The sequence below is a fragment of the Mauremys mutica genome, chromosome 11 (assembly GCF_020497125.1).
Source record: "Mauremys mutica isolate MM-2020 ecotype Southern chromosome 11, ASM2049712v1, whole genome shotgun sequence".
Classification (NCBI taxonomy): Eukaryota; Metazoa; Chordata; order Testudines; family Geoemydidae; genus Mauremys; species Mauremys mutica.
This window is the reverse complement of record NC_059082.1, coordinates 48575907-48589845: the sequence shown is the minus strand read 5'-3', so window position 1 is coordinate 48589845 and position 13939 is coordinate 48575907. Positions and strand designations below refer to the sequence as shown.

The 13939-nt window shown below is 49.3% G+C and overlaps 1 protein-coding gene across 5 annotated transcripts in view; it reads left to right on the top strand.

The window, feature by feature from the left end:
• The first annotated feature begins 2035 nt into the window (after positions 1 to 2035).
• The window catches only part of TELO2 (telomere maintenance 2), a 41380-nt gene continuing 29476 nt past the window's right edge, over positions 2036 to 13939 (top strand). For 2 of the 5 annotated variants that reach the window (XM_044980314.1, XR_006572495.1), the window contains exons 1-8: positions 2036 to 2426; positions 3656 to 4008; positions 4944 to 5221; positions 5362 to 5430; positions 7294 to 7441; positions 9045 to 9147; positions 10155 to 10223; positions 13283 to 13424. In XM_044980314.1, the coding sequence (XP_044836249.1) occupies positions 3677 to 4008; positions 4944 to 5221; positions 5362 to 5430; positions 7294 to 7441; positions 9045 to 9147; positions 10155 to 10223; positions 13283 to 13424 (1141 nt within the window). In that variant the 5' untranslated portion in view covers positions 2036 to 2426; positions 3656 to 3676. Of the gene's footprint in view, positions 2427 to 2457; positions 2572 to 3655; positions 4009 to 4943; positions 5222 to 5361; positions 5431 to 7293; positions 7442 to 9044; positions 9148 to 10154; positions 10224 to 13282; positions 13425 to 13939 lie in introns of those variants that run through there. The other 3 variants (XM_044980313.1, XM_044980311.1, XM_044980312.1) reach the window with 2 other exon arrangements.

Sequence of the window (13939 nt, the reverse complement as noted above, 5' to 3'; positions counted from 1 at the left end):
TTCCCTGTAGACTATTGGCCTCACCTGTGTATAGAGGAAGCAACTCTAACAGCTCCTTTTATTTTAAATGTTAAGATAAAATCTTTCCATTTAATCCTGGAAAGGGTGAGCTTCATGTTACTGGCACTGGCAGCTGGCTGATCAAGAGGAACAGTAATGGAATTAATTTGAGCTAGAGAACAGTGATTGTGTCATGAAGCCAGTGCATTCACACAGAAAAAATAAAGCAAGTGCAGCTTGAACTGCATTTTTCTTCCCTTCTACTCCCCTGCTGCTTCAGCTACAGTCTGGAAGGCTTGATCGGAGATTCCTCCCAGCATAGTTGTACCAGAGAGCATGTCACACTAGTTTCAAAAGAGGCTGATGCTACTCCTGAATTTCTGCGACTATGGGTCAGAGTCTGTAGTGAGACCCATACTCTTCCCTTTGCGTCCTGCCGAGACAACCAGCGGGGCAGTATTGGAGGGCTTTTTGTGGCTAAAGATCAATCGAGCTGACAAGCCAGTGCCATTCAGCAAAAACCTAAATTTGCAAAAAATAAGCAAAAAAAAAAAAGTATGGTGGACAGTCTTGTTCTGTATGTTGTCACATCCCACTACCTGCCCTAGGCAAATGTGGGAGGATGTCAAATACACCTGATGCTAGGTGACAACCTGCTCCAAGGTGCTGTATTAAGAGGCACGGTGGCATGGGACAGGAGCCCAGGAAGAAGAGCAGTGTAAAGGGACAGGAACAGGCAACACAATATCTCCTTTGCAGCTAGGAGATGGAAATCTAAGAACTCCCTTCAGCCCTGACCAAGTGACAACAGGTGTAAGCATGCAGCTGCCGATCCAGATCACATGATACACATGGTGTAGCCCAGCTAATACAACCCATCCACATAAGGCATGTACACATACAGCCTTGGGCTAGCACGTTTCCACCATGGGTACTGACCCCTACAGCAGTGTTGCTAGGAATAAAGAAATCCCAGAGGCCCATTCTGGGCTAGTCTGCATGTTGCTTATTACACCTTCGCCTTTTCCAGTCCTGGGGCCAAGATCAACCTCTTTCTCCCCCCCCCCCCCCCCCCAGGCCGGGTGCTGTGACATGCCTTGAACAAGCTTTCTAGTATCGCCGCTGTAAGCTCTCGGGACTTGGCTTTGGTCAGGAGACACAACAGGGTAGGAGTGGGGTGGGGGAGACCCCCCCCATGTGGGGTGAATAGTGAGTGTGTGGAGGCAGTGCCGGGTTTACAATGGTGCCATGGAGTTGGGCCCATGGTCAGAAGGGGTCCTAGCCTGCGCCGCTTGCACTGTGCCCTGAGATCCTGCTGGCTCTTCCCCTCCTGCCCCCTTCCTCCTTGCTCTTCTTGGCCTGCTGCTGAAGGCTCCTCTTCACCCCCTGGCTTCTCTCTGCCCCCTGGCCAGAGTCCAGTGCACCTGTGACTCTGGGCAGTCTCTGCTTCCCACCACCTGTGGGGCCCCACCTGTCTCCCTGGAGCTGAGCTGCCTGGGACTGGTCCAGAAGCCTGGCCAGTGTCGGCCAGTTAGGGGGAGAGTGTGAAGGGCTTGACTGAACCCCTCCAGGCAAGTGGGTCCTGAGGGAGCCCGGCTGGGGCAGGCCCTGGCCTGGCTGATAGCACCACTCCCGAGGGGCCGGAGCAATTCCCTGCCCTGGGACCTGCACTGGCAGCTCAGCTTGGTAGACAGTTGACTCTCAGCAGGGCTGGGAGGCAGGGTGTGGGGGAGTCGGTGTCTGGAGGGCTGGGGCAGGGGAGTGGTGATGGGGCAGGGAAGATCTGTGTGTTGGGACAATAGGGAGTTGTGGTTCTGTGTGGGGTGCTGAGCAGTTGTGGTGGGGCTGTGGGCAGGGGGGCCCTGGGCAGGAGTGGTGGTGTGCAGGCATTTGTGGGAGGGCCTTGGGGTGGCACTAGGCATAGTGGAGGGGGGTGGGCTCTGGCCATAGGGAATTGGAGGGCTGTTCCAGTGTTAGGTCGGGGCTGGCTCTGTGGCGTGGCATAGGCCTACCCCCGAGGGGAAGGGACATGCTGGTAGCACAGGGCTGGGCAGGACATTGTATGTCGGGTAATGGCTGGTTTGTAAATCGTGCCCTTGCAGCGCGCTGGGCAGAGTGGGGCCGCTCACTCCCCGTGCCATGCTGCACTGTCCCCATGGGGGCCCATCAATCTTTGGCGCTGGGCCCACAAAAGGTTAATCCAGCCCTGCGTGGAGTGGGAACACCTACAGCCCGGGCGCTGGGAGGAGCAGACGTTCCCCCGTCACGTGTGTTACTGTCTCTTTAAGACGGGGCATTTCAACCATTGCCTGCAGCGCCGGCTCAGTAGATTCGACAGCCCGGGACCGGAGGTGGGGTGTGTGGCGAATCTTAGCTGGGTGACAGAGCGAGAAGGTGTCGGCGGGAAGAGCGCGCGGGCCGGAAGGGTGAGTCTGTAAAGGGGTTCTGGGAGGGGGAGACACATCGCGGCGCCCTGCCCCCACTCGAGCCTCGCGCTGGGCCTGGGGTTCTGCTGGCCCCGTTCCTGCCCCTGCCCTCCGCGGACCCCGGCCGGCGCCACTGGAGAGCGGGGTAGGCGGGCTGCGAGCGCCTGGGACCGGGACCGCCCCTCGCGGTGTGCGCGCGCCTGTGCGCATGCAGTACCTAGCGCTGTGGGCCCAGTGTGTGCAGCGCTTAACGCCGGTTCCCCTCCGCCACCCACCCCCGTGTGTGTGCGCGCGCGCGCACAGCATCTAGCGTTGTGGGCTGTGTGTGTGTGTGTGTGTGTGTGCGCTCGCGCAGCACCTAGCGCCGCAGGCCCCGTGTCCATGTGTGTGCCCTGTGTGTGTTCCCCTGTGTATGTGCAGCATATAGTGCCATGGGCCTTGTGTGCGTGCAGAACCGTGGGCCCCAGTGTGTGTGTGCAGTCGTGGGCCTGTATGTATGCTTGTGCAATGACACAGGCCCTGTGTGCATGCGTGCACAGCATCTGCACCCTTAGGATGTGGGTTGGGGGCAGGAAAAGAGGGGTTCCTTGTGCTTTGAGGTCGTGTGTGTGTGTGTGTGTGTAAAGGCCTAGCACATTGGGGCCCAGATCTTGGTCAGCCCCTGTGTGTGTGCACAGCACCTAGCACCCTGAGACCATGTATGTGCATGCACTGTGCCTGATGTCCTCAGGCCCTGTGTGTTTGTGTACAGCACCTAGCTCCACAGGACCCTGATCTCAGCTCCTGTGCAAACAACACGTAACATCCTGAGGCTCCATATGTGTGTACAGCACCTAGTGCCATGGGGCTCTGATCTCAGTCAAATCATGAGCCCTGGTACATGACAGGGGATCTTAAGTAGAGCCCTGTGCGGATACATGTGCATCCGATCCGCATAAATGGTTTGCGGATATTGAATTTGCAAGGCTCTTCTCTGAAGTGCTACTGCAATACAAATAAATTATAATAATAATTAACTAATAATCCTCCAGTGCTGAGTAGAGGCCTGCAGGCCTGCCAATTTATGTTGAAGTTTTGTGATGTGGGGAAACACCTACTAGTGGCTCGACTGAGACTACCAGACTCATCTCGTCTGCAGGCTAAACAGAGTGCCCTTTCAGAGGGATCGCAGTAGCCAGGTGTTGGGGGCACCATCATTCTCTGCTTCATTTTCCCCTTTGTTTGATCAGTTCCAGGCGTGACTTTACTGAATGGATCCCGAGCCCTTTGAAGTCGGACATGCGGTCCAAGAAGCTATCAACATCCTTTCCTCTTCCAGGAATGGAGTCCAGATCTCAGAGGCGCTTGGCACAATTAAGTGCTACCTAGGTGGAACTGAAAACCAAGCCCCTCTGAAGGAGAGGGAAGAATTTACCCGTGTGCATTTTTCTGCCTTTCTGCGAGGTCTTGTCAGTAACCTGAGTCCAGATTGGATAGAACTTCTTACCTCTGATCAGCAGAAGGAATTATGGGATAGCTTTTTCTTGGAAGGGCCAGCTGACCAAGTCTTTCTGGTTCTGCTGGACTCCATCATTTCTACGGGGTAAGCCTGGCTTCAGCCCCATATTTTTTAGCACTTAAAGCATGTAAACATGTGATGGCCCCTTCACACTACAATTCCAACCTAGTCTGATGATCTGGTAAACATGGCTTCAGTTTAGTGCAGAAAAGACCTATTTGTAGCCTCGTCCATGAATAATGGTAACTGTATGGTCATTTTTCATGCTTTAATCTGGGTGTTGAGTATGGGCACTGGCCTGCCTATACTACACATTGCAATAGTTGTAATGATGTGAAAGAATGAGTGATTGTAATCAAATCCCCAGGCTCAGCTGTGAGCATAGAGAGGTCTTTTCACATCAAATCTTTAAAGGGGAATGTTTAAGATGGTCCTGATTCCTGGCTTTGGCATCCTGGCCACGATTCAGGGACCAAGGGTAAAAGGCATATAACTACATTGATAGAAAGATTATAATGTGGTTAAAACACAGGGGAGCCAGGAGACCTGACTTCTGTTCCCAGCTCTGCCATTGACTTACTGTGTTGCCTTGAGATGGTCATTTCAGCTCTCGGTGCTTCATTTTTCCCTGTTTTTCAAATGGGGAAATTATGCTTCTTCCACACCTCCCATGGGGGTAGTGAGGCTGAATTCGTTAATGCGTGTAAAGTGCAGTGAGAGTCACAGGCAGAAGGAGCTGTAGGGATAGAGTGTTGTTTCACTGCTAATCTTAAATTACATTCTGGTGCATTGTGGCACTGTGTGTGATTGATGGGATCACAGCAGAAAGTGGCATGATTGCCACTCCATCATTGGAGATTTTTAAGAGCAGAAATGGTCTAGATAATTTAGTTCTGCCATGAGTGCAGGGGACTGGAGTAGATGATTTCTCAAGGTCCCTTCCAGTTCTATAATTCTCATTTGTGTGTCTTCTTCCTCATTAATTAAAAGGGGGAGGGGGCATTCTTATTTCTTTCCAGTCCCAGCTTTCGCCTGATGAAGGTCATTAGCATCCTGGAACAGTTTCTGCAGACGGGAGGCATGTCGGCTCTGATGTGGGAGGTCTGTCATCAGCAGGCACAGGCTGGTTTACCCACGTTTCAAGAGACCCTCCTCAACAAGGTTGTGTGTCTGCCTGACCACTTGTGCAACAAGCTCCAGGGGAATAACCTGCCTATATTCTTCCCACAAAACTATTTCCCTCTGCTGGCTACTGAAATCATCCAAGTGTTGCAGAGGATCTCTGACTCATTGAGAGGTGAGATTGCAGACCAACTACTGCTGCACTGAGAGAGTGAAACCGTACAAGGGGAGGTATCCTGATAATCCACCTCTAGGAAGATGTCGATGGCCGGCAATCTAAGTGTTTCATTAAACATGTGTCTCATTATACCACAGGTGGCTTGGACTGTTCTATCTCCTTCGTGTCTCAAGTGCTGGGGAAGGTATGCGTGCATGGGAGACGAGGTGAGTGCCTTGTAACATGGTTTTGGGCTAAAGGATATGATAGAATTACATCAACAAGGAACCGTGATTGTAATAGGGTGGTCACTAAAAGAGGGAGGTGGCCTGGGATGTTGCCTACATTAATTCGTGGCCTGGGATGTTGCCTACAGTTTGTAGACATGGCCTTCTCTCCTTTCTGAGGTATCCCAGCTGTGTGTCTGTTACCTCTCTTTCTCTCTCTCTCTCTCTCTCCGTGGCTGATCTGAGTGTGTTCCATTCTCCTTCTCCCAAGAGTCAACGAGAACGCTAGTCTTCCAGGAGCCCTGCTGTCCTGGGCATTATTCTTCCCTAGTACCTTCCATCTGAGGTTCTGAAAATGCATTGTAAACACCAATGAGTTAAAAATCGCAGCCCCTAGATAACAGGCTGTGAATGTGATGATCCTTCATTTTGGTTTCACTTAGCATTTTGGAGCAGGTGAAGGCTGCTCCTCATGTGCAGTAGCATGTAACAGATGGGGAAGTTAAGGAAGGCATTCCAATCTCCTACTTCAACAAGGGATTCCTGGAAGCTACTGTCAAGCTGTCTTGCAATGGCTCAAGAGTGTGTGGGTACCAACCTCAGGGCAGACTGTTAAGAAGCAGAGTACAAACCCCAAATTAGTTGTGAGTTCTACTTAGATTTCACCAGCCAATTATCAAGTGTAAACTCCTCCAGCACTATAACAGCCTTAACATGGAGCCACAGATAGTCCTCTTGGGTACTGTGATCTATCTTGTCACCCAGGAAAGCCTTCCTTTGTGATAGATGGTTCCTTACACCAAAAATCACAATAATATTCAGGTTACTCCCAGTCCCAAAGATTTCTCCTTAGGTCTCACACCAAAGACAACTCTTAGTTTATTAGAGGATTGACTATATCTAAAAATTAACTAGAAAAAGGAAATAAGAGAGTTTTATTTACAAGATTTAAAAGAGGTAAATGTATATACACACAAATGAGTTCCAATCTCAAGTTTCAAAAAGTAATAGAAGCTTCTGTCATAAGCAAGATCTATATGTCCTTTTGGGGCTAACCCCAGCCAAGCCCTGGGGATCTTTTGCTTATGCTTAGTAATCCTTGCCCCTCAAAACCCAAGCAGCATAAAAGATACAGTTTCTCCTTGTTAGGGCTTTTTATTCCTTCCCCTCCCTTCTGCTTCAAGTTGCAAATTCAGCTGTTGGGAGCAATTCACTTACATGTCTCCTCTTCATGAGGGGTTGGACAGGGGAGCAATCAACAAAGTATTTTGTCCTCTGATGTTCCACAATAGTTTGTCTGGTGTTGGGAAGAAGATAACATTTCCTGTGGGGAAACTAGTATTTCACGCTTCTTAATGCTTTTCTTCTGTCTTGTGATTTACAGTTACAGAGCAAACACTTTTACCTTATAATATGGCACATAGATATTATAAATGAGATTAATGCATGCAGCAACTTACAAGCATTTCATAGTCTAAACACTAAACACATTTTTATAATTCTAATACCTATTTGAACAATACTAACACACAGGTGAACCGCACAGGTTCCAGCTATGTATTTATCAGTGTTCAGTGGAGACCTATGTGCCTTGGTATGAGCTGACACCTGGTCTGCCAGTGTCACAGCCACTAGGGCTACAAGTGAAAGCCCAGGTGAACCTGCAGGTAGGGCATACCTGTGAGAAGAATTGTGTGTTGTAGGTGCTGAATCATTGGGCGCAAACTTGTATTGGAAAAGGCATTGTCTTCATGTTTATCTCTCTATAAGCAGCTTGATTTTGCAAACTATCCACATGGACTATGCAGTGGGCTATTGCCCAGCTCCCTGTAATCAATGAGCTTCCTTTTGTTCTCAATACAGAAGAAATTCTGAATGTGTTGGTGCCACGCCTAATGGATCTCACCAAGGTGGACTGCATCTGGCAGAGGATGTGCTGGCGACTGGTCGAGTGTGTGCCAGATCGTTGGATAGAAGCAGTGGTTTGCGGCTTTATTCAGAAAGCACCAGGGTAAGAAATCAAGATTTGGGAGAGAAGGAAGTAGTTGTTCTAGCTACACCTTACTCCTGGGGGAATTCTGTGGGACTGCGTGCCCGCAGAAAACAGCCTCCCTGCAGATTTCCTGCTTTTCCCTGCAGAAACAGCAGGGAAGCAAAGGGAAGCTGGTGATCATGTATGCAGTTTTTTTTGTGGGGGGGATTGCTCCCCAAACAAAGGTGAGGCATGGGGGGCACATGGGGTTACATGCCGGGACACATGGGGTTACATGGCACTGTCCCCACCCCCATTTCTGCAAATGCAGAGCTACCCAGCTCTGCTGCGTCTGGGGCTCCACTGACTCTGCCGCGGAACACAGCCTGCTGGGTCCTAGTGCCAGTTGTGCTCCCCTTCTGTGTGCTCGGAGCCTTCCTATTTTCTGTGGAACAGTGAGTGCCCACAGTGGGGCTGGGTAAGGGGGGTGGTGGGAAGAGGCAGTGGGGAAGGAAGGGGGGTGGAATAGGGCAGGGGGAGGGGGATGTGGGAGTGAGGAGGGGGATGGAGAAGGGGATAGGGGTAGCACGGGGGGAAGCAGGAGCCTGGCATATGGTGTCCCCAAGGCAGCAGCTGATGATCCCCCATTAAGCAGGCCCATCAAACCCTCACTCTGACAAGCCCTACCTCCCTACACCTGGACCCGTCCAATAAGCCCCCACCCCACTGAGCCCCAACCATTTGCACCTGGAAGCCCCCTCCCCAGCACCTGGACACCCCCACTGAGCCCTCACCCCTGCCAGGCCCCATTTTGCCACACCCAGACCACGCCACTGAGCCCAACCACCATCACGTGGATCCCCTGCAGAGTCCTATTGCCCCTGCACCCCCCAGCGAGCCCCAGTGCATCCAGATCTCCCACTGAGCTACCCGCACCCAGATTACCCCACACAGAAACCTCTCACCACACACCTGTATCCCTCCACACTTAGATCCTGCTGGGCTGAGCCTGCCCAGCCTTACCTGGTGCGCCTGGCACAGAGGGGCAGGGCCCCGAGGTGTTTCTGGGGCAGGCCCAGCACTTGCACTGTGTCAGGGTCAGGTGCAGCCTCACTGCCGAGTGCCTGTACTGGAAGAGGTGGGGGCTTCAGGGTGATCTCCCATCTCAGTGCAGCCAGTGGCCTGTGCTCCCCACTGCCATTCTGGAGCCACATTTAGTTATTGACAAAATTTGCAGAATTGTGCACAATATTTTAAAATTCTGCAAATAATTTTTATTTTTTTTGGCTCAGAATTCCCTCAGGTGTATAAACACCAGTACATTATTTCTTGAAGGATCTTGGCCTGTGCACCATCATTTCACCTGGTGCCACTTCCTGGGAAAGGTTGGGACTGGAATAGCTGGGGATTCCTTCACTGGTAATCCTTCAACACCATTTCAAACAGCACTAGATCTTTTTGCTACATTAATAACTTTTGTAGTTGTGTGGTAGCACTGCATGGAAGCTGTTTGAGTGATCTACGACTTTTGATTATATTGCAATTGGGCAGCCACTTACAAAATCGTGATCTGATTGAAATCAGCTTGAAGCAGTTCAGATAAATGGATCTCTGATAGTTTGCTGCTGACCTGTCTTGCTAGGGCGGATGTCTTGTCACGATTACTGGGGAATCTGGTTGTGAAAAACAAGAAAGCTCAGTTTGTGGTGACCCAGAAACTACTACTCCTGCAGTACAGCTATGTGGTAAGGGCTCTGCTGTGTCAATATGGGGAATGTACGCCCTCCTAGTTGTTAGGAAGGCCAATGTTTTTCAAAGTGCTGAATTCTTGCCTAGGGAAGCTCCAGGTCTCTGGTCGTGGGCTTTATTCTGAAGCCTTTCCCCAGATTCCATACTCCTCACATATACTTGTGCCTCAGCTGAAGATTGCTATAACTTCTCCCTGTCCAGTAAGGCAGACCAGGTGTTTCCTTTCAAGACACTAGGCTTGTATTCTGCCTTGTAGGTCAATCTGTGGTGATCAGCAGTGTTGTCACCTTTTCTCCTGAGAACGCCAAGGGAGGATTTGCATATGACATTGGCAGTCTGGGGAGCTAGAGGCTCTGATCCCATCTAGAATCCAGGGGGAGAGGCTGGGAGCAAGTGTGACCTTCCCCCAAGAGGACAGGGAGGAGAAGTGCACTGGAGCAGCTCGGAGTTTGATTTGGAATTATCTGTGCTCTCAGAGGTTGGAGAGAAATGATGTGGAAGTGAAACAGGGCAGTGAGTGAGCACTAGAGCCCATTAGGGTGTAGAATGTGAAGATTGTGTTCTGGAGCATCTTGTGCCTCTCTCCCACACACAATCTAATTAATGCTCAAGACTTTAGCGAAGGGAAGGACAAGGTTCCCTGACTTCACGTTCCTTTTATTTAATAGTAGGAACACTATTTTAAATAAGACTTGCTGTGCATGGGTTGGTTCAGTGGGGTTTTTACTAGAAGGAACCCTCTCTTGGGTGCCATAGATATCACTGAAACTGTGTGATCTGAAATAATTTGGGCACTGAAATACCCAGGCACAACATGCTCTAACTAATTTTCCTAGGAGCGCTGTGGGTTTGCATAAACTGTGCACAGTCTTTCCCTGAACATTCTGATCAAATCACCCGGAATGGGGGGTGGGATGGAAGGGGAGAGAGTGTGAGTGTGTAAAGTCCTTGCTGATTGATAACTTTCTGCTCAGTATAAGTAATCCTAGTCTTTTCATTGTAGACTGCAGTGCTGCAGAACCTCCTTGGATACCTGGCCCTAGACAGCCTTCGACGTTCCTTATTGATCAAAGTAAGTTAGGTACCTTCAGTGATACATATTTAGGTTTGAATTTTTACTTCTGAACCCTCATTTTGTCTCAGTATCTGTGATGCTTCAGGCTGTTTGATGAAGCTGATAATGAGGGTCACCTGTGTGAATGGGGTGATAAAGAATGCCCCCATGGTGGTCCTGGACAGAGCTACATCGCCTCATTCAAAGTGTAGCAGAGAAGTCCTCCTGTCTCATCTCTAGAAAAGTAGTAAGATGGCCACCAGGGAACACTGAGAGGGTAGGGAGAATAGAAAAGGAAGGAAATGTGGCTCAAAATGAAGGAAGAGTTGCCACGGTCCTCTGAGAGCTTCTAATGATATATTGTACTTCTGTAGCATCTCACATCTGTGGATCCCCAAGCCTCACAATTCCCCTGAGAGGTAGGTTAGTTTTATCAATCCCATTTTATAGATTGGGGGGGGAGAAGTGATTTGAAGTGACGTATCCAAAGAGAGCGAGTCAGTTATAGTTGGAAGTAGAACCCAGGAGTCCTCAGACCCAGCCCTAGGCTCTAACTGTAAGATCATCCTCATATTTTCCAGGGCACAACAGCAGAGAACTCACTCTGGGGTCTGATTGGGAAGCCACCAAATGAAAGGCTAAAAATAATTTTCTTAGTGTTTCTAATAAGCTCTTCTTATACTAAACTCCTTTTAGCTCTTCTCTTTAGTTCATGTATTAGCAGGAGTATTGTAAGCAAGACATGAGAAGTAATTCTTCTGCTCTACTTCGCATTGATTAGGCCACAGCTGGAGTATTGTGTCCAGTTCTGGGCGCCACATTTCAGAAAAGAAGTGGACAAATTGGAGAAAGTCCGGAGAAGATCAACAAAAATGATTAAAGGTCTAGAAAACATGACCTATGAGGGAAGATTGAAAAAACTGGGTTTGTTTAGTCTGGAGAAGAGAAGACTGAGAGGGGACATACGTTTTCAAGTACATAAAAGGTTGTTTCAAGGAGGAGGGAGAAAAATTGTTCTTAACCTTTGAGGATAGGACAAGAAGCAATGGGCTTAAATTGCAGCAAGGACGGTTTAGGTTGGACATTAGGAAAAACTTCGTAACTGTCAGAGTGGTTAAGCACTGGAATGAATTGCCTAGGGAGGCTATGGAATTTCCATCATTGGGAATTTTTAAGAGCAGGTTGAACAAACACCTGTCAGGGATGGTCTAGATCAGGGGTCTCAAACACGCACCCCACGGGCCGCATTTCCTCGTCCCGACTCCTCCGCCTACCTCCACGCTTAGGGGAGGAGGCAGAGAAGAGGCGGGGCCGTGGTGGGGATTTGGGGAAGGGGTTGGAATAGGGGCAGGGAGGGGGCAGAATTGGAGCAGGGACTTTGGGGAAGGGGTTGGAATGGGGGCTAGGAAGGGGTGGGAAGAGGCAGGGCAGGGGCGGGGCATGTACTGAAGTGTTGCTAGATACCTCTTTTGGCTATGGTAACACCCCTCTTTTCATTAGGTGCCAGCAATGTGCTTGGTAAGACCTCAAACAGCTTACAGTCTAGGAGAGATAAACAGGAGTCAGGATGCACAGGAAGACCCAGAGGGGGGATTAACTAGGAGCGGTCTGGGAGAGTGGGTTGTTTATTTGGGCATCTGTGGCGTGATTTGAATCAGACCTGTCATTCCCTTGGCTTCAGGGCTTTGTTGCAATGCATGTGCATTGCGAGCCTGTTCTGAAAGGTGCTAAGCACCCTGAGATCCCACTGGTCTCAGTGAGAGGAGAAGGCATCTCAGCTCCACACAAAGGAAGTTATAACAGAGAGATGACCCAAGGGGAAGGGGGGGGGAATTCAACACCTGTGTCCCAGCCCCTTGCTTTTCTGGGGTGTGACCTGAGGCTGAAAGGTGCTGCCAGCTGCCTTCTGTGAGGTTCAGCGCATGCTCACGGCCAATGTCTCTTAGCCCATCAGTCCCTATGACTTTTGTATTGTATGAAAAAGTTTCAGTGATGTGGCCCTCAGTACTAGTCCTCATGTGGCCCTCATGGTGATTTGAGTTTGAGATCCCTGGTCTAGATAATACTTAGTCCTGTGTTGAGTGCAGGGGACTGGACTAGATGACCTCTTGAGGTCCCTTCCAGTTCTATGATTTAAGTGTTTTTAAAATGTTTTCCTTCAGACGGTAGCAAATCCATTAAAACAATTTTAGCCAACTCAGGCAGTGAGCTACGATTCTGTGGTGAAGGAGTACCCCTTACTGCTTTAAAACATTCTTGATCACCACATGAAGCACTGGTGAATGGTTCCGAAGGGAGCGATGTCTGGTTATTCTCATCCAGAGAGATTCTGCTGTGATGTGGGGGAATTGGTTTTCCCCTCTTGTAACTGCTGTTATCTCTTAGACTGTTTTGTTCCACTTCCTTCTTTTCACTGAGTTGCATAACTCTGATTTTGGTCAGTTAATATATAGCAATGTCCATGACAGCCTGACCTCCATTGGGCTGTGACTGGAATGTTCAGAGGTTGGGCATCAGAGATCAGTCCTGTGTGTTTGATGGAGAATGCGGATAGCAGAGAGGCTGCTGGTTACTAGTTTAGGGAACTAGGTGTTAAAGTTCCTTTCCTTACCAAAAAATTTGTCGCCTCTGCCCTGTACACAAAGGGGAGGGGACGCTTCGCCTCCATACCGCTCAAGTCTCAGCACATTGGAAGTTTTTTTGGGGCAAGCATAAAATAAATAGAATGTAATGTAAAAATCAATAACCCCAGACTTTCTGCACTGACTGCTTTAGTCATTGTCCTATTGAATTTAAAACCACCATTATTTAATTTACCCAGAGCTGACATGGAATTTCCAGCCAGTGGCACCAGTATGTCATGGAATTCAGAACCCTTGCCACAGAAATTCTCTCAGTGAAGAGATGGAGCCCTGCAGCCAGGCAAGAGGCCACCACACTTTACAGGGACTGATTATGCTGAGTGCAGGGTAGAGTAGTCCTTAGGCCACCTGGTTGGTTGAGGGTGTGGCATGTGTTTGTGAGAGATGTAGCACAGACCCACTCCATCTAGCTAATGCTGTAAACTTATGAACCAGGTGCTGAAAGAACTCCTGGAGACCTGGGGCAGCAGCAGTGCTGTGAAACACTCTCCAGTTGAGCAACAACTGTATGTTAGCAAGGCCATCCTGATCTGCCTCTCCCACCTGAAGGAGCCTGAAATAGAGAGCAACGGACAAGGTGAGGGAGGAGGGAAGGAGCAGAGAGAACAAAGAGGTCTTCTTCCCTCCATTGGATTCTAACTTTTCCCATCTTTAGCCCTCTGTCTTTGAAGCCCCTAATCATAACCATTGGCTCCACATCCTGCAGGACTGATCCTACAAACACATACCCAAGCTCTCTGATCATTTGAGTAGTCCCACTGAATTCAGTGAAGCTGTTCATGTGAGTGACGCTGCTTATGTGTGTAAGTGTCTAGAGGATCAATCCTAACCAATTTCTTCTCCATGCATTTTTCACTTTGGAACCTTATCTTAAACTCCCAGTATCTGAAAGCCACAAATACTGAAGTCTGGAAAATCATGAGGTGACCTATTCCTGCTGCAATGTGAGTATTTATAGTGCAAAATGATTTTGAAACAAAGCTTTGGATTTGGACTCTGTGGAGGCTAGGAAGTCTGCCTTGCTGAAAACATGAGATGAATTTGTTAACACCAGTATGAAAGTTCATTGTCAGAGATGCTGACTAGCAATAG